This window comes from Gekko japonicus, unplaced genomic scaffold, assembly GCF_001447785.1.
Source record: "Gekko japonicus isolate JY-2015 unplaced genomic scaffold, Gekko_japonicus_V1.1 scaffold846, whole genome shotgun sequence".
NCBI classification, from domain to species: Eukaryota; Metazoa; Chordata; class Lepidosauria; order Squamata; family Gekkonidae; genus Gekko; species Gekko japonicus.
Genome location: NW_015164696.1, coordinates 522,755 through 544,178, shown reverse-complemented (window position 1 = coordinate 544,178; position 21,424 = coordinate 522,755). Strand labels below are relative to the sequence as shown.

The window sequence follows — 21,424 nt, the reverse complement described above, 5'->3', positions numbered from 1 at the left end:
ACTCGGGTCTCGAACTGCTGAACTACCGGTACTTCCACAGCCTGCAGTTCAGCGTCTTAACCACTTGAGCCACCACAGTACCAGGATCTTATATACTGTATGGGAATGGTGCAAAACATTGTAGTGTGTTCAGTGTTAATTAGCTGATGAGTAACTATTCAGCCTCTTCTCTTTCAATGCAGCCCCTAGCACATGGGGACATGGTTGCTCTCTTGAAGTGTCTGAAGGGCTGTAACTTAGAGGAGGGCAGGGAGCTGTTCCTGTTGGGAGCAGAGGAGAGGACTCTGCTGGATCTTAGGAAAAACTTTTTTACAGTAGGAGTTGTGCAACAGTGGAATCAGCTGCCTAGGGAGGTGGTGAGCCATTTAAGCCATGGCTGGACAAACACTTTTCAGAGATGCCCTACGCCAGGGGTGTCGAATTCATTTGTCATGAGGGCCGGATCTGACATAAATGAGACCTTGTTGGGCCGGGCCATGTGTGTCATAAAATGTAATGCCAAGTAGTGGAGATATAAGCTTTATAAAGGATGCAAACACAAAGAATTTTTTAACTTAAAATAAAACGTGCTTAAAACATTAGCACTCTTGCAATATTTTGTTTATTTACTAGTGTCTGATAAATGACACCTCTTGCTCTGAATTATTACATCAAAATGTCTGCACTGCTGCAGTCTTGAGTATGCTGTTCAAATGTGTATCTGTAAGCTGCAAACCTACTTTTGATTTATTGACATTCACCATAGAAATTTCATGCTCAGAGTTCTGAGTGAACTTTCACCCAGGTGAAAACATGAAATAGCTGAGTGATTAAGAGAGTTTGGTGAAGCAAAGCTATGATGCAGCAGCAGCAGCAGAACTGGAAGCAGGAGATGGCCAGTTCCACTGCGGGCCTGATCCGCATGTTTGACACCCCTGCTCTAGGCTGATCCTGCATTGAGCAGGAGGTTGGACTGGACGTCCTGTACGACCCCTTCCAACTCTGTGATTCTATGATCTATGACCCAGTAAGGAGAAGTGTGTGGTAGAATGTATGCCTGTAGCTATCTGGGCAACAGGCTTGACAAGCAATTGGCTATAGGGAGAGGCTCTGGCTCAGTGGTGGAGCATCTGCTTGGCATGCAGAAGGTCCCAGGTTCAATCCCGGCTACCTCCAGTTAAAGAATTTGGCAGTGGGTGACGTGAAAGACACCCTGGAGAGCCGCTGCCAGTCTGAATAGCCGATCTGGACCTTGATGTGCCAAAGGTCTAATGCAGTCTAAGGCAGCTGCACGTGTGTTCATGTGTACACACCTGGGAAGTTAGCACTTGGTAAAAGGTGATCTTTATTCTGAATTGTAGATAAGAGGGTGAAGGCAGAGGACTGTGGATTCTGTTGAAAAATACCAGTTTGGTATAGTGGTTCAGACCGTGGACGCTAATCTGGGAGAACCGGGTTTAATTCCCCATTCCTCTACATGCAGCTGCTGGTGTGACCTTGGGTCAGTCGCAAGTTCTCTCAGAGCTGTTTTCTCAAGAGCAGTTCTCAAAAGAGCTCTTTCAGCCCCACCTACCTCCCAGGGTGTTTGCTGTGGGGAAAGGAAGGGAAAGGAGATTGTAAGACGCTCTGAGACTCGGAGTGAAGGGCAGGGTATAAATCTGATCTCCTCCTCCTCCTCTTCTTCTTCGACCGTAGATTCCCCCACCCCATGGTGTTTCATGTGGAACAGTTGGCTTCTATCCTGAGCACTTAATTTAGTAAGCTGTTTTAAAATAAAAGAGTATGCCTCAGTGTTCGCATAACTTGCTCCTGCTTGGAGGGAGATGTAATATTTTAATCTTCGACGTGGTCTCTGTGCTTCACACCCATGGGATCTAGTGTGCACGTGCTGGATCGATCGGTGCTGTAGCAGGCTCTTTCAACAGATTTTCGCGCCCAGTCCCTCAGGCATGCGCAAGAGCCCCACCACACATGCCCAGAGGGGTGGGCGCGGACATCCCGCCAGTTCCTTTCTTACCGCCGCGTTGGAAAGACCTCTTTCTTCGTTGGTCTGATCGGTTCGCGGTTCGCTTTTGCCTCACAGCTCTTAGGAAGTATTTCCATACTTTATTTTTCTGTTTTAGTCATTTGTTCTTCAAAAAAAAAACTTTTTAAAAAATATTTTCTTCTGAGGGGAATTTACCTCAGGCCTTCGGGCTACCCCCCCCCTCAACCGTTCCCTCCACTTCTCTTCTTTGTGGAGAAGAAATGGGGATATTTCAATAGATGCAAGCGTTGTGGTAGCAAACTTGCTCCTCCCGACCATCATACCCTCTGCATTTTTTGCCTCGGAGAGTCTCACAAACCAGAGTCCTGTCATCATTGTGCTCGCTTCTCCAACCAAATGAAGAACCGCGTTGCGCGCCTTAAAGTGGCGCTCCTTGAATCGGCCCTTGCTCCTGCCTCAATGATGGAGGAGAAACTGTCTACATCGACAGCTCCGGCATCGAGACCTGCCTCCGATGTCGACCGCCTGACATCGAGGCTCCCAACATCAAAGGCACGATCGTCCGCCTCCACGCCAGTCAAAAAGAAGGCTAAGGCAAGTACAGAGCTTAAGTCTGCAAAGAAGGGCACCTCCAAGTCCCTCAAGGCGGCGAAGAAGGTGAAGGAAGCAGTGCCTGCACTGGGTGATGCCCCTATAGTGCCTCCCGCTCCAACGGCAGTATCGATATCGGAGGCCCAAGTCCCTCCACCGATACCGGCCATCCATGTCTTGGACTCCCCTGACCACCAAACGGAGCGTCCTTACTCCGACATCGAAATGGTAGAGCTCCTAAGTCATCAGATGGATGCAGAGCATTCTCCATCTCCTTCTCCGTTGTCGACATCGACAGTATCGGAAGCTCCCAACATCGATCCACGTCGGCACCGATATACCTCATGTGATACGCAGCGTCACCCTCCTCGTCTACACACTCAATCTGCCGATATCGACGACCGACATTACAAGGACATTGCCCACAGACAAGCTACTGCTTTGTCTCCCAGACATCCACGGTCCAGAAGTCGATCCCCCAGAGTCTTCCTACCCCCCCCCCCAATGCTGTGTATGTCGTGGGATCAATGACAGTCGAGATACCTCTACGGGGCTTATCCACCATCCATGCCGTGGTTAACCCCAGCAGGCTATTCTGATTGGGATCACTATTCGACCCACTCCGTTCATAGGTCGAGATCCCCCCACAAGTCGAGACCTTCAGCATCTCGGTTGCGTCCTCCTGTAGTCGATCCGTCCCACCATATTCTGGAACCAAGTCGTCCTCTCAACCCTCCAGTCACTCCAAACCCTGTCGTTCCTGTCGTCCAAACGAAACCAGTACCTTCTCAACAGGACACTTCGGTCCACACACCACAAGACTCCTCTAACTTCATGGAAGAGGACTCAGATACAGAGACTTCTGAGGCTCACACCTCTCCTGACCATACATCTCCCAACCAGGATGTCGCGGAGGACTTACCTGTCTCTCCATCTGACAACCTTACCTCTTACACTGATCTAGTCAAAAGAATGGCCCACTCTTTAGGTCTCTCTGTCATCCAGCAACATCCACAGGCAACAGATGCTGTTTACGATATAGTTCAGCTTGATACCTCGCCCACCTTGGCATTGCCCATGTCCTCAGGCCTTCTGCAGGCAGCAAAGTCACCATGGCTAAAGACGATTGGACCACATGTGTCCACAAGACGATTGGACCACATGTACACAGTCAAGAGTCAGATGCCGAATTTCTCTTCTTGCACCCTCAGCCAAACTCTATAGTGATAACATCTTCCTCCAAATCCAAGTGAAGGTAAGAAGTTAGATGCTTTCGGCAGGCGCTTCTACTTCACAGGAGTGTTGGGAGTCAAGGCCACCAACTACCTGGCCTGTATGAACCGCTATCAATACACTCTCTGGGAGTGGTTCTCAGAACTTCTAACCCACCTCCCAGACGACAAACTTCAGGCGGCCAGAGTCATCCAAAAAGAAGGCATGGTGTTGGCAAAACAAAAGCTCAACAGTACCAAACATGTCCTCGAAGCATCTTCACGAACGATGGCTTCTGCAATAGCTCTCAGAAGACATTCCTGGCTCTGCAACACTATCCTCCCGTTAGATACTAGGTCTTATGTGGAAGACCTCCCCTTCGATGGCCTGGGGCTTTTCAGTGCTACCACTGATTCTACTCTCCAAGAGTTAGATAAAAGCATAAAGGCTTCTCGAGCTCTAGGAGTCTTGTCCTCTGCAAAACAACAACAATACCGTCCCCGCACCTGGCTCAGACATACCCCAACTCATCAGACACACGATGGAGACCGCGAACGTCTTCGGGAGGCCAAAGATCCGCCTTTCAGAAACCAAAATTCGGTTCTGGTTAACAAACGTCCCGCGCCAAACAGTCCAAACCCTCCAAGCAGGGTTTTTGACTTCCCAGTCACCGAGTCAGCTCCTACCAGTCTGTTTCCCTTTCTTCACGCTTGGCGTCGCATCACCTCGGACGAATGGGTGCTCTCCATCTTGACCCGAGGTTAGAAAATTCAGTTCCAACAGAACCCCAATACTCCTGTCGTTGTCTCCACGCCCCCTTCCCCTCCTCTCCTCGAGGAGGTGTCCGTCCTTCTGCAGAAGGGAGCCATCGAACGTGTACCACCACACATTCAAGGGACGGGATTTTATTCCCGATACTTCACAGTCCCGAAGAGAGACGGAGGCGTTCGACCCATATTAGATCTAAGGGAACTGAACTGTTTTGTGACCTACCACCACTTCCGCATGGTAGCCACTGCTTCGCAGACACGTTTGGATGGCCACTCTTGACCTCCAAGACACATATTTCCACCTTACTATCCACCCCTTCCACTGCCAATACCTACGCTTTGCGATTGGTCAACACCACTATCAATATACAGCCCTTCCATTCGGCCTTTCCAGTGCCCCAAGAGTCTTCACAAAGACCATGATTGTAGTTGCAGCTTTCCTACGTCTCTGGGGCGTGTCCGTCTACCCATACATTGACGATTGGCTTCTGGTGGCGCCTTCGGAAAACGCCCTGGTCTCAAACGTCACAGAGACACTGGCACTACTGGACAACCTGGGCCTACGAGTCAATCAACAAAAGTCTCACTTGTGCCCTGTCCAGCGCATACAGTACATCGGCGCAATACTGAATTTACAGACGTGCATGGCTTACCTGCCCCACGACAGGGCAGAAGATATATTGCCCTACACCTATGCAACCTTGCAATCCAGTTGTGGGACTTATGCATCACCAACAACATATTCCTCGTGGCCACTCACATTCCAGGACACATGAGCGTGCAGGCAGACCATCTAAGTTGAATGGGACTCAGCCTTCACAAGTGGGGGATGAACCCAACATACCTCCTCCCACTCTTCCACAAGTGGGGAGTTCCCGAAGTCGATGTCTTTGCAAGCAGAAACAACAAAAAGTGTCCTCTGTTCTGCAGTCGAGGATGCAAGGACCCACAATCTCTGGGAGACGGTCTCCTTTAACCTTGGTCATCGGGACTTCTCTACCTGTTCCCCCCCTTACCTCTGCTTCTGAGAGTGGTCCGCAAAATTCTCAAAGACAATGCAGACTGTATCTTAATAACCCCATGGTGGCTGAGACAACCTTGGTTTTCAGCGGTCCTCGAGTTCTCACAGGTGATATACCATCACTTCCCCCCAGCTCAGGACCTCCTCCTTCTCTCAGACTCCCCCGTCCTACATCACAACATACCACAGTTGAAACTGACAGCTTGGCAGATAACATCACCGGCTTCTCCTCACGCGTAGTGAAAGTCCTTTTGAATTCCAGGAGGCCTACTACGTGCAAGTCCTACGATTATAAATGGAGAAGATTCTGTTCTTCCCTAGGTGATGATGCCCCTCGAACCACCTCAGTGGGTCTCGAAAGGGTTTTCCGATTTCTCCTCTCCTTAGCTGACTCGGGACTTTCCCATTCGTCGTTAAGAGTTTATTTGGCTACTCTCTCGGCCTACCATGCTCCAGTTGACGGATGCACTTTGTTTTCTCATCCGATTTCCAAACGGTTTTTAAAAGGTTTATTACACTTCTACCCTCCTGTCAAAACTCCAGTCGCTCCCTGGGACCTTCCTCTAGTTCTACGCCAGCTCATGAGGAAGCCCTTCGAGCCGCTTGCAACATGCAACCTCAAACTCCTCGCATGGAAAACTGCCCTTTTAAATTGCCATTACCTCGGCTAGGCGAGTGGGAGAAATATTGGCTTTCCGGCACGATACACCTTTCCTGTCCTTTCTCCCAGACGGAGTCCGCCTCGTTCTGGACATCTCTTTCCTCCCGAAGGTGGTGTCAGAGTTCCACCTGCAGGCGGAGGTCTTTCTCCCTAACTTCTTCCGAAACCCAACGTCAGTGGAGGACAGATTATTACACACCTTGGACGTGAAACGGGCTCTCCTGTTCTACCTCAGTAGAACACATCCAACTAGACGAGACTCACAACTATTTGTCTCGTACGCTCCGGCACAACTGGGTACGCGCATCACGACCCAGTGCCTGTCAAAGTAGATTGTAGGTCTAATCCATCTATGTTACCTACTCACCAAACAGCCATTGCTTGGCCATATCAGGGCTCATTCTACCAGGTCTGTCGCGACTTCCACTGCCTTCCTCCAGGACATTTGCAAAGCCGCTACCTGGGCCATGCCTAACACCTTCATCAGGCACTACGCCCTAGATGTCTGTACCAATGCGAATACCAACATGGGACGTCACATTCTGTCTTTGGCTACGCAGTAAAAGACCTGCCAGCACCCTCCTCCAGGTAGGCTACTGCTCGCTAATCTCCCATGGGTGTGAAGCACAGAGACCACATCGAAGATAAACAGGTTGCTTACCAGTAACTGGTGATCTTCTAGCAATGGTGAAAAATAAGAAATCAGTCATCTGTGCATTCACACCACCCGCCCTCCTTCCCCGCTGCTGTCAGCGTCTACATTTTTGAATAGGGGTTGATTTGCGGCGGTTTGTAGGAACTGGCGGGATGTCCGCGCCCACCCCTCTGGGCATGCGCAGTGGGGTTCCTGCGCATGCCCAAGGGACTGGGCGCGAAAATCCGTTGAAAGAGCTTGCTACAGCACCGATTGATCCAGCGCGTGCGCACTAGATCCCATGGGTGTGAATGCACAGATGACCACTCGAAGATCACCAGTTACTGGTAAGCAACCTGCTTTTTTATTTTATTTATTTTATTTGTATCCCGCCCTCCCCACATAGCAGGCCCAGGCTGGGTTCCCACATAAATATATAAAACAACGGTCAAAATCGACTTAAAATAGGTCAGAACGAAAATGCAGATTATAATTTCAGTGCTTCTAACCAGCACCTCAAAAGATGGAAGTCTAGTGTACTTTGTACAAGCTCAGAGGCCCTTTCAGGATGACTTCTGTGTGAGTCTAGCAGGCTAAAAAATTTTAAAAAATTATGCACCATTTCTGCCTCATCCGTCCCCCGTCCCCCCCCAAAACAAGCCAAGTCTTTTCCTTCCGGGAGCTGAGCTCAAGTGTGTCAGCCGCCTCTCCTCCCTCCCTCCCTCCTTTCCTCTTCCCCCGCCGCTGGTTGATCTGCAGTGCCGGCATGCAACGCTCCTGGGATTGGTTGTGTCTGGCTCAATCCCGCATCTTATTTCTCTGGCCTGAAAATGTCAGATCGCATCTCCGCAGCGGTGCCATCCCACCCTTGCCGAGAGCACGGTGCAGGCGGCTTCCAAAGTTTCCAGCCCTTTGGGGCTTACCAGTTGGGGGGTTATTCTGTCCTCTCGAGCGGTTCTCTTGTCTCCCCCCACCACCAACTTGCATGTTTCTTGTGGAGGGTTTCTGATTTCAAGGCATTCTGGTTGCCGAATCTGCCTGACCAAAATATATAGGGTGCTGAAAAGCCTCCCCCCGCTCCCCCGGACATGACGCTGAAACAGCTCCTGTTCAGCCTGTGCTACTAACACCATAGGACGGGGTTCCCGAGAAGCCAGCCTTTCAGGTGCCTTAGGAATCTGTGTTTGATCAGAATGGGTGCCCCCATGGGAGGATCCCCCCCCCCATTTTGACTCTAGTCAATAAGTCCTAAATCGGATGCAAGGAATAAATGCGCTTAAGCAACTGCAGCCGTTTTATGTTTCCAAATGTTCCGTCACGCCCGAGTGTTCTTCTGCAGAGAATTTAGAAGGGATTAAAAATAATAATAGTAAGATAAAGTCGGTAAGGTGGAATAAGTCCCTCGGGCATGTGAACAGTCCAAGAGTTCACACCCAGCTTTGAAAGCGGAGCATTACCATAATCCTTCCTCGCTTGCCCGCTTCCTGAGAAAACCGGGGACCGGTTCACGCGTCTGGTGTCAAATGAGGATCACAGATCAAACACTGTGGGCCTAAGTCTCTGTTCTTCTCCGGGGGCTGATCACTCTAGCAATGGCGAAAAATAAGAAATCAGTGTTTCCTGCTGCTCTCAAGATTCGTGAATCAAAGGAGTTGCTTTTCAGTAGGGTCAGTGTTCAGGGGCCAGTAGCCAAGCAGGGTTGCCAGTCTCCAGGTGGCAGCTGGAGATGCCCCATAATTACAACTGATCTCTGTGCAACAGAGGTTAGTTTCCCTGGAGGAAACGACAGAACAGAACCTTTATGGCACATAAAATCAGTAAGATAAAACTTCATCACGCTAAAATTACATCTATAAATCTTAGAGCACACCAATATTAAGAATAGTTTCTTGCTACCAAAATCTTAGACAAAAATTCAGCAATCTGTACAGTCACTTCTGGTGTCTTATCAGCAAGGAGAAACCTGATTGTGTTATCAGAGTTGATCCTTGACAGGAGGGGCTTAATCAAAAGTAGTCGGAGATATGAATGGAGGAAATGACGTCTTTGGAAGGTGGACTGCGTGGCATCACATCCCCTCGAAGTCCCCCTCCTCCCCGAACCCTGTGACCTTCCCAGGCTCCAACCCCCCCCCCTAAAAAATCTCCAGGTATTTTCCAACCCATGGTTGGCACCCTGATAGTCAGTGACATGGATGTGTGGATGAATCAAGTCCCCAAAGGGGCATCGTGAATGTGAAGTGGTCTTCCATCTAAACAGACTCACCTTGTGGGGCTCCAGACAGACTTGAAGCCTCTTCATTTTACAGATCTAATTCTCAGGAAGTAACTTTTGAAAAAAAATAACGTTTCTCTCTCTCTGTCTCTCTCCACAGCTATTGAAACACAGAGTACCAGCTCAGAGGAGATTGTGCCCAGCCCTCCTTCGCCCCCCCCTCTGCCCCGAATCTACAAACCCTGTTTCGTGTGCCAGGATAAGTCGTCCGGCTACCACTATGGGGTCAGTGCCTGCGAAGGATGCAAGGTGAGGAATGGGAATACCAGCAGGGCATTGGGGGGTGTGTGTGTTTGGCCTCCGCTGCAGGGGAAAATATGGGCAACGTTGATTTGTTGGGGGCACATCGTGCTCTGCTAGAAACCTTCTCCTTTAGCCTCTTGAAAGACTGCACCGTAGAGGAAAGCGAAATTTGGAGAGAGGCGCTGGGATGCCTTGAGAGTAAGGAAGGATGGAGCAGAGCTTTGCAGATCCCTTTGGCCTTGGCGTATTGTTGCTGCAAACAGAACATGTTTGCTACAGCCACTCTATATGCCATACATTCCCTTTGGGTTTTTTTGCTCCAGGGCTAGTATTGTTACAATGGCAGTTTTGGTTACTGCTGAAGGAACAGAGCAATAGTTGCATGCGCTGGGGAGGATACAGGAGTGGAAAGGCACAAGCCAGGCCCGTAGCTGTGGTGGGGCTTTTGGGGACTCCACCCCCTTTCTTAAAGGCACAGCCCCAGAAGAATTTCTCCTGTACATGCTTTTTTCAATCATTAAAAATAAATAAATAAAGGTGTGCGCTCCTTTAAGCAGACTGAGGTACTGTAATTGACTAATTCCCACACTGAGCAAGGGGGTTGGAGTAGGTGACCTCTAGGATCCCTTCTGAGTGTCAAAAATGTGGTCTCTTTTAAGAGAGTTTTTCTGCCTAAGTGTTAGCTTTCTTGGCTATAGAAGTCCTCACCCCCACCTGCCGGCTTGTGACCAGAATTGTTGCTTAGGCTGGCAGAAGTGATGAACTTGCAGCAGCTGAGAACTGTCATCTCAAGTGGTTGACAGCTTGCAGTTTAGAGGTCTAGCCTGATAACAGCTTTTCTATTGGCTAAATGGCTTTTATTTCTGCACTGAGAACTTCAACCCCACCAGAGAAAAAATTGCCCCACGAGCCCCAAAATCCTGGCCAGGGGCCTGGCACAAGCGCTCACCCCGCTCTCCCACCAGGAATCAGTGCTATTACCTCCGCCACACCTTTGTATATTGTTGTTCTTCAAAGGAAAGAAAACCATTACAGAGGATACAGGAATACACAAGAGTCTTTCTGTGCAAGCATTTTATTCCTTCTCTCATCTTCCAGTGACACGCGCACACTTCCTTTTAAAGGCTGAGGGTACATGCTAGGCTGTGCAGTGAAAATAATCAAGGTTCTTGAGTTACCATGAAGACCCACATTTTTCTTATCAACGGCCTCTAAGCTTACTTTCGTTGGAAGAAAATGTTGTCCCCTTAAAACAATCCATGTATTCCTTTGCCCTGGGTCTCAGCGTGCTGCGTCTCTCCAGTCATACTCCATTCTTGCGCCGAGCAGGCAGCTGGACCGGACGGATCGGGTTGGCAGGGGATCAGGTTGGCAGAGATCACCCTGGGCGAGCCATGCCCGGCATTGTGTGCCCTAGACCCTACCAGCAAATCTGCTTCCTTTGCTCATTAACATGAGGTCCTTTGTGCTCTCATTTGCATGGAAGAAAGGGGCTTTTTCTTTCCCCACCAGGAGTCCCTTAATCCCATTAGGGGGACTTGGCTGAAGTTGTCCTCCTTCCCCTCTGCCAGGGCCAACCTGAACCAGTGGGGTTAGGGTTCTGCTGTGCTCTCACTCTCTCACTCCCCCCCTCCCTCCCCCAGCAGTTCCAGTTGTTCTGCAGGGGCAATCTCTTTTTTGTGTTTTAAGCATAAATTACTGCTTCCATTTTCTTGTCTTCTGGGGGGGAAATGTGACACAACAAATGTTGTGTATTTCATACACCTCAAGGCTTGCATTTGCACACAGCAACATCCTGAGCAATGCAACTTATCAGTCTTTTTAAAAAAATCAAGTATGTAGTCCTCATGCTGTGTAGAAGTTCCCCCCCCCTCTTCTGTTATATGGATAAACATATGGAGCAGAGGTCCATCAGTGGCTATTAGCCACAAGGTATAGAGGGAAGACTCTGTCTGGGGCAGTGGGGCTCTGTATTCTTGGTGCTTGGGGGGGGGGCAACGGCAGGAGGGCTTCTTGAGTTCTGGGCCCGCCAGGTTTTTGGCCACTGTGTGACACAGACTGGATGGGCCATTGGCCTGATCCAACATGGCTTCTCTTATGTTCTTTTTCCTTGCTGAAAGTCTGACTTTGAAGAAAAAATCAGACTAATGGAACAAGATATATTTAATTTACAGAATTCTACATGCAAAAAATATTTTCTGACTTTTGGTTGGGGAGCCATGCAGGTGATACATCCCTGTGAATGCAGTTGTGTGTAAGCTTTTTGCAACACAACATTTTTTGATAGGTAGAAGGCTAGTCAATTGTCAGGCCCCTGAAGAGTGGGAGATGGCAAGGGCCCCGTCTGTCTTGCAAACAGACATGCATAGTCCTTCCACAGTTGTTGTCCTCCCATAGTTCCAGCTCTGGGTCCAGGTTACAAATTTAAAACTGTTTTTTAATTCCTTGGGCTAGAAAACTGGCAAAACTGTAGTTAAGTGATGGGGGAGTAGAGGATTCTCCATTGTGTTATTGAGTAATTAACACATGGAATTCACTGCCGTAGGAATTGGTGGCAGCTACAGGCATAGACAGCTTCAAGAGGGGATTGGCTAAACATAAGGAACAGAGGTCCATTGGTGGCTGTTACCCTCAAGGTGTAGATGGAACTCTTAAGTCTGGGGCAAGTGATGCTCTGTCTTCTTGGTGCTTGGGGGGGGCAAGAGTGGGAGAGCTTCTGGAGTTCTGGCCCCGCTGGTGGGCCTCCCAATGGCACTTGAGTTTTGGCCACTGTGTGACACAGAGTGTTGGATCGGATGGGCCATTTGGGCTGATCCAACATGGCTCCTTTTATGTTCTTGTCCCCATAGGGCATGTGAAATTACACAGAGTGTTGTCAGGATTACTGAGATAATGTACAGGAAGTGCTATCAAGATTTTGAAAGCACTATACAGCCACTACATTATTTTTTCAGCATCTCATCCTGTTCTTTAAAACTGGTTGAAGTTCAGCATTTGTATGCCGCTTTCGCCGAGTCTCCCCAGGCAGTGCTGGAAACCAGTAGGAAGGTGGTGATGGGAGAAAGGCATGTTACAGAGCTGGATGAGACTAAAAGGCCAGATCCATTGCCTTTCTATATGTGGCAAGACCATCCATTGACACTTCATGTTCATATCTGCCAAGACCAGTGATCTCCGAGCCAATGGGCTCATGCTTTTTGGAAAGACCTGATGCTGGAGTGCATGGAGTGCACCACACCACTTGACTCTTTTTACAGACGCTCTGACAGGAGTGATGAGATGATGAGGTGAACTCATTCAGGATTCCTTTTCAGCATAGGCAGGTCTGGGCTCCTCCCTTCCTTCTCTGAAAAACGTTGTCCTTGTCTACTTCCCCCCACCAGCCACTCCCACCAGTCTGTCCTCTAATGGAGGGGTCCTGAACCTTTTTGAGCCAGTGGGCACATTTGGAATTGTGACACAGCATGGTGGGCACGACAACAACATGGCTGCCATAAAATTGCTGCCACGGGAGGCGGAGCCTGCCACGAAATGAGGGCCACACCTTAACTTCAGTCACACAGGGCAGGTCCTAGTGCTGTGGCGGCATCTGCTGCCAAAGCAACATTTTTAAAAATCTGCACAGCCAATCAGAAAGCTTGCTGGGCAGAAGCCCTACCTGGCCCCGCCCACTTCCTCAAAACACTTGGTGGATGTCATGGAACCCCCGAGCACCACTGCTCTAATGCTTCACACATGCTTGCAGCATGGAGCCCCCTCTTTCCAAGTGATGCCATAACTCAGGCTACATCCTGTCACGTGGCTGCGATGTGTCCCATGACTTCCTGTCGTGTACTTGTAGTTCCGTAGGCTCCATGCTGCCACCTAGGGGTTAGAGACCACTGAAGACCACTTGGCCTAGAAGACTCAAGCTATATGGGGCAGAGAATGGCTCCTGACATTTTATATAGCACTTTATAGTGGTCTGAGTGCTTCAAGTGTGTTCTCCATACAACCCAGTAAGGCAGACCAGTATTGTCCCCATAATCTTGCTCATAGAACTCAGGCCAGGAGAGAGCGGCTTGCCTGAGGCCCACAGAGTGAGATTATGGCCAAGATTTGTGCCAAGAAGCACAACAGCTTTGTTCTTGCACATGAAGCTGCCCGATATCGAGCCAGACCTTGGGTCTGTCAAGAGCAATCTTGTCTGCTCGGACTGGCAGGGGCTCTCCAGGACCTCCAGCAGAGGCCTTTGCAAATCACCTGCAACCTGATTCTTTTCGCGGGAGGTGACGAGGACTGAACCTGGGGCCTCCAGCATGCAAAGCAGATGTTCTGCCCCTGAGCCACAGCTCCTCCCTTCCATCTGCTCCGAGAGACAGATGCAAGTGAGAGAGATCACGTCTAAACCCACTGTAGGGAGGGGAAGCACTGACACCACTTTCTCTCTTTCCCCCCCTCCCCTTCCGCCCCACCCTGCAGGGTTTCTTCCGACGCAGCATCCAGAAGAACATGGTGTACACCTGCCACCGTGACAAGAACTGCATCATCAACAAAGTGACGCGAAACCGTTGTCAGTACTGCCGCCTGCAGAAGTGTTTCGAAGTTGGCATGTCCAAGGAGTGTGAGTGAAGGGCAGGGAGGAGGACGGGGACGTGTCTGGCTGCCAGCCTCCTGCCGCAGTGCCGAGCGACAGTGTCCTTCCCGGATTTAAAAACTCATCCAGGGCTGTTGTAGTGCCATGACTGGGGGAGAGACCGAGGGTTTGAGTCTCTGTGGGGACGCCAAAGCCACCCACTGTGCTTTCTGGGTTGAGTTGCAAGCGTAGTCTTTCTCAGTTTCTCAGACTGAGATGAGAATGGTATAAAGCATTTTCAAATAATCCGGTAGTACCAAAGGCAAAAGATGAAAGCCACAGGGATACAAGACAGAGATGTACAAAGGGAGGAGCAGATACGGGCGGGAGAAGGAGCAAAATAAATTGTAGTTTGACTTGCCCAGGCAGAGAGCCACAAAGGAGAGAGCCAATGGAGTCATCTGTTGTTTTGTTTAAAACAGGTTTCTAGTCCTCAGGATCATGGAGGTGTTTGTGTGTGTGTGTTCTTAAGAGTGCAAGAAGTCTTGTGTGCAGGAATTCCTAATGTTTAGTGAGCAGAATGCCTGTGTCTTCCTCGTAGCCTTAAGTTGTTGTTTTCCAACCACTCTATACTATATTTTCCCAATTTTTTCCTCTCCCTTTGAGGGAAAAAATGGCTATTTCTGCCCAAAAAATAAAAATAAAACTTTGAACAGCTTAAATTTCACATGGTAAATGGTTGCCTTTGGGTCAGTATTGAGGGATTTCTGTTTTGCCTAACAGATTTTTTTTTTTGGGGGGGGAGTTTCTTTCATTTCATCAGTGTTACAGAAGAGGGGATGTCAAATCTATTCCGCACAGATATTCCTACCTCTTCTCCACCGAAACCCTGCTGGGGGGGAGGGAAAAAGCGCCACTGAGTCTCAAGGATTTTTCCAGTTTTCACCCAAAAGACGTGATGCGAGGAGATCACCCCTCCTCTCCGTGCTAATTTTGAGGGTGTTTCCTCGGCAACCGGTGATTGATGATGTCAGAGATAAATGACGCAGACAGGGCCCTCCTGGCGTCTGCGATGCTTAGTTGTCATGGCTGCCGACTGTAACGGGGTGGGGAGGAGGGAACCCCACTTCGCTGTGACAACGCCAAGGGTTATTAATAAAGCCGTGGGGTAGGGAAGCGGCCCGAACGAACGATCCGGCGGAGCAGGAGGGGGGTTAGATGGACAAGGACCCAGCGGCTGATCTAAGGCGTCCCACGGTTTGCCTTTTCCTCTGTGTCATCCAATAGGGTAGGTGGAAACGGAGTGGGCAGGAAAGCTGCGGGGGGGGGGATTATCCTGACTTGGTTCTCCTGCACGGTCCGTCTGGGGACTTCCAACTACAGGACTTCCAGCTGCTGACTCTGAATATGTTTGTCTAGTTCGTTTCCATCCTCCCCTTCCTCTGTCCAAGGAGCTCAGGGCAGGCGACAGGGTCCACCCCGCCTCCGTTTTAGTCCTCACAACAGCCCTAGGAGGTACGTTAGCCTCAGAGAGAGTGGCTGCTTCAAGGTTATCCCTTTCGTTTCATAGCACTGGAACCCAGATCTTTCCTGCCCTAGTCCAGCCACTACCCCCCACAAAGTCTCTGTGGCTGGTTCTACAAAACAAACGAAAAACACTCCTCGGGAACCTGCACACGTAACTTCAATTTCACATAGTTTGCCCCATGTTGCAGGAAGCAATGTCAGAGCATGTAGGAAATCGACTTTGGCACCAAAATCGTATCTGGCAGGGTTTCCTACTTAACCAGTCTAGAGACCAAGGACTTTGTAAGTTTTATGTTTGGGGAAACTAGGGGACCTGCAAATGGCGGGTGATAGCTCTTTTTGGGGAGCAGGGGTGTGGGATTCAAGTATAGGTTAAACTATAATGAGGGCGAAGGGGGCAGGAAAAATCCAAGCTGTTTCTTCGAAGTCTGCTTTTAAGATGTCTCCCCCACTCTTACACGCATTCCGCCGTGTTTCCTATTTCCCCCTCTTGCCCATTTCTCTTGCCGTCTTTCAGTTCTCCTTATACCAGCTGCTTTTTTCTCTCCCCCCCCATCCCAACCTCTATGTGATGATGGATGTAGTGCCCCCCCCCCAACTGCCTGTCTGGGCTGTGCTTTATTGAATTTGCCAAGCAGACATGACTGATTTCCGAATTATCCCCCTCCCTCCCTCCCCCACCTCCTCCCTCAGGCAGGCTGGTGAAAATGTACCAGCCCACCGTGAGGGAAAAGCGCATCTGGTGTTGTCGCTGCCTCCCTACTTGTATTTTTTTATTATTGTTGTTGTTGTTAACCATCATCCTCAGAGGAGGAGTCATTGTGGGGGGAAAGGATCTTGCGGTCCCAAGAGGAGAGAGTCGCCTTGCTTCTGAGTACTGTGTGCGGTTTCAGCCCAAAGAGACCCAGTGAGACAGAAATGCACACAACAGGGCTTTTGTGTGGCCTCCGTTCCATGTACAGTGAGGCAATGCTCTCGTATGCGCGCACACGTCTGATACACACTGCTATGTGCGTCCACTTCCTTTTTTGTGGCCTGTGGGGCTTAAAATTGTCATTCTTGTCAGGTTTTCCTGTGTAGGTTAATGAAGTACATTCCAATCAAGAGAGCTCTTTATATTCTCTTTGTCTATTTTGATTTCTTGTCTGTTCCACTTAAAAGAATCCCAGCAGTTTACACACACAAAAATGCAGAAAAAGTCAGGGGCTTTCTGGACGGCCAAAAGTGCCCTGGAAAAGGGCCCCATGCCTCCCTGGGCCCCACCCCCTCACCTGATGGAGGACCAGGGCCCTTCATTCAAGACTATGAGTGGCTGCCTCCCTTGGCTTACCCTTGTCCAGTTGGCCCCATCAGCAATAGCTCTCAATAGGGAAGGGCACGAACCAAATTTTTGCGGTTCAGTTCATGGTTCATGGCTGAACCACAAACCAATGTCAGTTCACAAGCCAAACCAATTTATATCGATTGGTGACTCCTGGTTTCTGCTCCCCGCCGCTTTGGGCAGGGAGCAGAAAGCATGGGTTTAAATTGCTACGAGCCATTTAAACCCCTGCTTTCTGCTCTTCACAAATCAGCACGAACTGCAAGCACACCAATCTCGCTGCCCCCGTCTAGCCCAACACTGATCACGTTGGCCTGCTTGCATCTCAGGCCAGGAGAGGTTGCTCCAAAGCAGGCAAAGGTATTTTTCCTGGTGGCTGTACTGGCCAATCCGCCCCTTTAGTAAAGGCCTATATCTAAAACCAACAATCTCATATGAGTTGAGTTATAAATACAACACAACAGATGATAAAAGAGCATTCCCCTTTGGGGCTTACTCCACCACACCTAGAAGCGTCCCACACTGAAAAGGCTCTGCAGCGCTTCATAAAGATGTTTGGATACTGGTGATAGGAGGAAGTCCCACCTCTCTGCTCTCCAACCTGAATGCTGTGTGCTTCTGCTACCTGAGACAATACTTCTGTTTTGCTCCGGGATCCCCTTGCTTTCCTCTTTCTCCACCTACAGCTTCGGCTTGGCTTGGGGAAAAATGTTTTGAGTTTTCGTGGGTGCCGGCCACCCAAACCTGAGCAAAAACTGGCTTCAGGTTTCCGCGGCTCATGCTCACTCTTCCTTCTCCAGTCCCTCACTGGCAAAACCCTTCTGTCCCTCATCTCGCCCCGAGGAACTCCCCGACCCGCCTTTGGTCTCCCCAGTGTTCCCTCTAAGCTGAGCTAGTGTGAGCTAGCTCACGGTTTTCTAGCCTCCAGCTCACAGATTTTTGTCCTAGCTCAGGAAGGACGGCTCCAGAACAAACTAATGTATGCAGGAGCCAAATCACCTGCTCACCACTTTAATGCCAGTAGCTCACAAGGTAGAATTTTGGCTCACAAGACTCCACAGCTTAGAGGGAATATCCTGCCCCTCAGCCAGCCCCCATCTTCCAAGCGTTTAATTAGCTCTGTGTCTGGTCTGCTCCCTTCCTTCAGCCCACCTTTTGCAGGCTGTCTTTCCCCCACTTCTCTTTCCCCTGCGTCCCCGCTCTTCACCTTCCCTGTTCATCAGTGTTTCTGCTTCTGCCCTGCTCTCTCCCCAGGCCCGCCGCGGGATCTTTCCAAAACAAACATTCACTTCCTTTACAGAAACAGCCCTTTCTAGCTATTCTGATTTCTGACACATGAGTAGTGGTAATGTTTGCAAACACTCTGTGATATCTCAGCAGCTTAGCCAGTATTGGGGGGGGGGGCAGGTAGGAGGCATACGCAGCTAGGCATCAGGTGACAAAGTAAGAAACTGTATAATGCTTTCTCAAAAAGAAGAAGAGATTGGATTTATACCGCGCCCTTCACTCGGAGTCTCAGAGCAGCTTACAAACGCCTTCCCCTCCTGACAACAGACACCCTGTGAGGTAGATGTGGCTGAGAGAGCTCTTTCCAGAACTGCTCCTTCAAGAACAGCTCTGACAGAACTATGGCTTGCCCAAGGTCATCCAGCAGCTGCAAGTGGAGGAGTGGGGAATCAAACTCGGTTCTCCCAGATTAGAGTCCGTGCACTTAACCACTACACCAAACTGGCTCTCACAAATAAGTCTGTGGCTAAATGCTTCTGGTGCTAAAAGTGCTTGTTGGCCCCAACGACAGAGACAACAAACGCAAAGAGTTTCAGATCGTAGCTGTCTATTAGACCAACTTTGTTCATTTCCTGTGCAGCCTAACTAGTGGTGTCCACTCCTCATAAGCCCCTTTCAGTTTTGTTTAACAAGATATCAACCTTTTTAGAGAGAGCCAGTTTGGTGTAGTAGTTAGGAGCGTGGAATATAATCTGGGAGAACCGGGTTTGATTCCCCACTCCTCCACATACAGCTGCTGGTGTGACCTTGGGTCAGTCATATGTTCTTTCAGAGCTGTTCTCTCAAGGGCAGTTTCTGTCAGAGCTCTCTCAGCCCCACCTACCTCACAGGGTGTCTGTTGTGGGAAAGGGGAAGGAGATTGTAAGCTGCTCTGAGACTCTTTTGGGTAGTGAAGGGCAGGGTATAAATCCAATCTCCTCCTCTTCTTAGACAACTGTGTTATTTCAATTAGGTATTGAACAAGTTGCAAATATTTCTCAAGGAAGGGCCGTTTTCTATTAAGAAGGTCTCACCGTCTTGGAGGGCACTATTCGCTCTTTGATTCCTCTCCTTTGCTCACCCTTCCAGCCGTCCGGAATGACAGGAACAAGAAGAAGAAAGACACTCCAAAGCCGGAATGCTCAGAGAGCTACGTCATCACTCCGGAGGTGGAGGATCTCATCGAGAAAGTGCGTAAGGCCCATCAGGAGACCTTCCCGGCCCTGTGCCAGTTGGGCAAGTACACCACGGTGAGTGGTAGCCGACAGGTATCAGGCGTCCAATGTTCTGTGGTGCTCAGAGGGTTAGAATTGCAGGTGGTTGGAGCATCTCAGCCAAGACTCTGGCTGGGGGGTTCCAGACACTCTGTGCTAACAAAGCTTTCCCGTTCCCTTCCCCACAAAGTCATATTCTTCCATTGGAATAAATTTGTGCGTGCGAGTTCATTTTACATAATTTACTTCGCTGCTATTAGCTAGGGAACACGGAGCACTTCCCCACATTTTCAAGTTTATTTCAGGAGCTATAAGGGCTAGAAACTTGCATGCTGAAATTCTCAGGAGGGAAACTCCTCCATAAGACCAGCTGCTGTGCTTGTCAGCCTCAACCTGCATATTCTCTCATTGTCAAATACTGTTTGGCTCCAGTTCTTAAAAGAGCAGATGTTAGCACCAGAATAGTCCTGGAAATAGTTTTGATGGTTGAAATAAGTGAACCAAATCCTCTTTCCCCGTAGGATGACAAGTGACGTCAGGGACACTAGCCAATGTGACCTTGATATCCCGCTTCTTCAGTTGTATGAGCCCTGAATAGGTCCTGCACACTCAGTACTCAGTCTTCCAAGGAGGAAATTCTTATAGGGGTTCAAATCTACCCGTGATTGAGTCTCAAATCCATTGGACCTCCTTGTCTTTTCTTTTGCTATCCTCTCACCCTGACCCATGCTCTCTCTCACAGAATAACAGTTCGGATCAGCGGGTGTCTCTTGACATTGACCTGTGGGACAAGTTCAGTGAACTGTCCACAAAGTGTATCATCAAGACGGTTGAATTTGCCAAGCAGTTGCCAGGTTTTACCACGCTCACCATCGCTGACCAGATCACGCTCCTCAAAGCAGCCTGCCTCGACATCCTGGTGAGTAAAAATGGCTGCCCCCCACCCCACCCCCACTGTCAAGCAAGAAAGCCATTGGAAGCGTTACCCTCTAGTGGGCAACGCCTCAACCCACATCTGCACCCCATGTGTCACAATGCAAACAGGAGAAGGGCAAAATGGGAAGGAAAGTGATGCATGCTCTCTCATGCGCCCCTTCCTAGATCCTGCGGATATGCACACGCTACACCCCGGAGCAGGACACCATGACCTTCTCAGACGGCCTGACGCTCAACCGCACTCAGATGCACAACGCGGGCTTTGGGCCCCTCACGGACCTGGTCTTTGCCTTTGCCAACCAGCTGCTGCCGCTCGAGATGGACGATGCAGAGACGGGCCTTCTCAGCGCTATCTGCCTCATATGCGGGGGTGAGTGCTGTCACTAAGAGGCCATGCAGCCCATATTAAGGCCCAGTCCTAGAAACATATCCTCTGATAGAATCACAGAATCGTAGAGTCGGGAGGGACCTCTAGTAGAGGGTCATCTAGTCCAACCACAATGCAGGGAATTCACAAATACCTCCCCCCCACACGCCCCTAGTGACCCCCTGTTCTATGCCCTGAAGATGGCAAAAAACCTCCAGGATCTCTGGCCAAACCGGCCTGGAGAAAAATGGCTTCCTGACCCCAAAGTGGCGATCAGCATTTCCCTGGACGTGTAAGAAAGGGCCACGACAGCTAAGCACTGAAGATTATCCCGGGTTTCTGTCATGAAATGTGTGTAAGAAGACCAAAGAAAGCTGTGTATAAAATGCTAATGAAACAAGAAAAAACTGCAAAATATATATGTATTCTAATATGGCCTCCATATTTTGAATTCTTTATGGTGAATAAGATGGCCTGTCTATAGACCCTCGATATGCCTTGCAAAATCCTATAGTAGTATATCTTTTCGTGTTTGAAGAATAATGATTTGTTAACTGCATACAGACTTCTCTACAAGTAGGAAAAAAATGGTTATTGCAGATTGAAATTATATATTGGTCCTCCTCAGAAGAAGACTTCAGAAACGAATAGACTATCCGGAAATTTCGCCTTTGACTTTGGAACTTTTTGACTTTGGACCCTTACTGTACATGGTATAGAAGACCATGTTGTATTTACATTGTATTAGAATACATATATATTTTACAGTTCTTGGTTTTCTTATAGTCTTCCTTTGGTTTTCTTATAGTCTTAGTGTTGGAATTGCAAGTTACTTACACTTCAGCCATTACAGAGTTAAATGTTGT

General features: G+C 49.3%; 1 protein-coding gene across 2 annotated transcripts in view; it reads left to right on the top strand.

Moving 5' to 3' along the window:
- RARA (retinoic acid receptor, alpha) overlaps window positions 1–21,424 on the top strand; it is a 236,844-nt gene that overhangs the window by 205,547 nt on the left and 9,873 nt on the right. For both annotated transcript variants that reach the window (XM_015409459.1, XM_015409460.1), the window contains 5 exons: window positions 9,230–9,378; window positions 13,834–13,975; window positions 19,131–19,291; window positions 19,998–20,174; window positions 20,357–20,561. In XM_015409459.1, coding sequence (XP_015264945.1) covers window positions 9,230–9,378; window positions 13,834–13,975; window positions 19,131–19,291; window positions 19,998–20,174; window positions 20,357–20,561 — 834 coding nt within the window. The remainder of the gene's footprint in view (window positions 1–9,229; window positions 9,379–13,833; window positions 13,976–19,130; window positions 19,292–19,997; window positions 20,175–20,356; window positions 20,562–21,424) is intronic.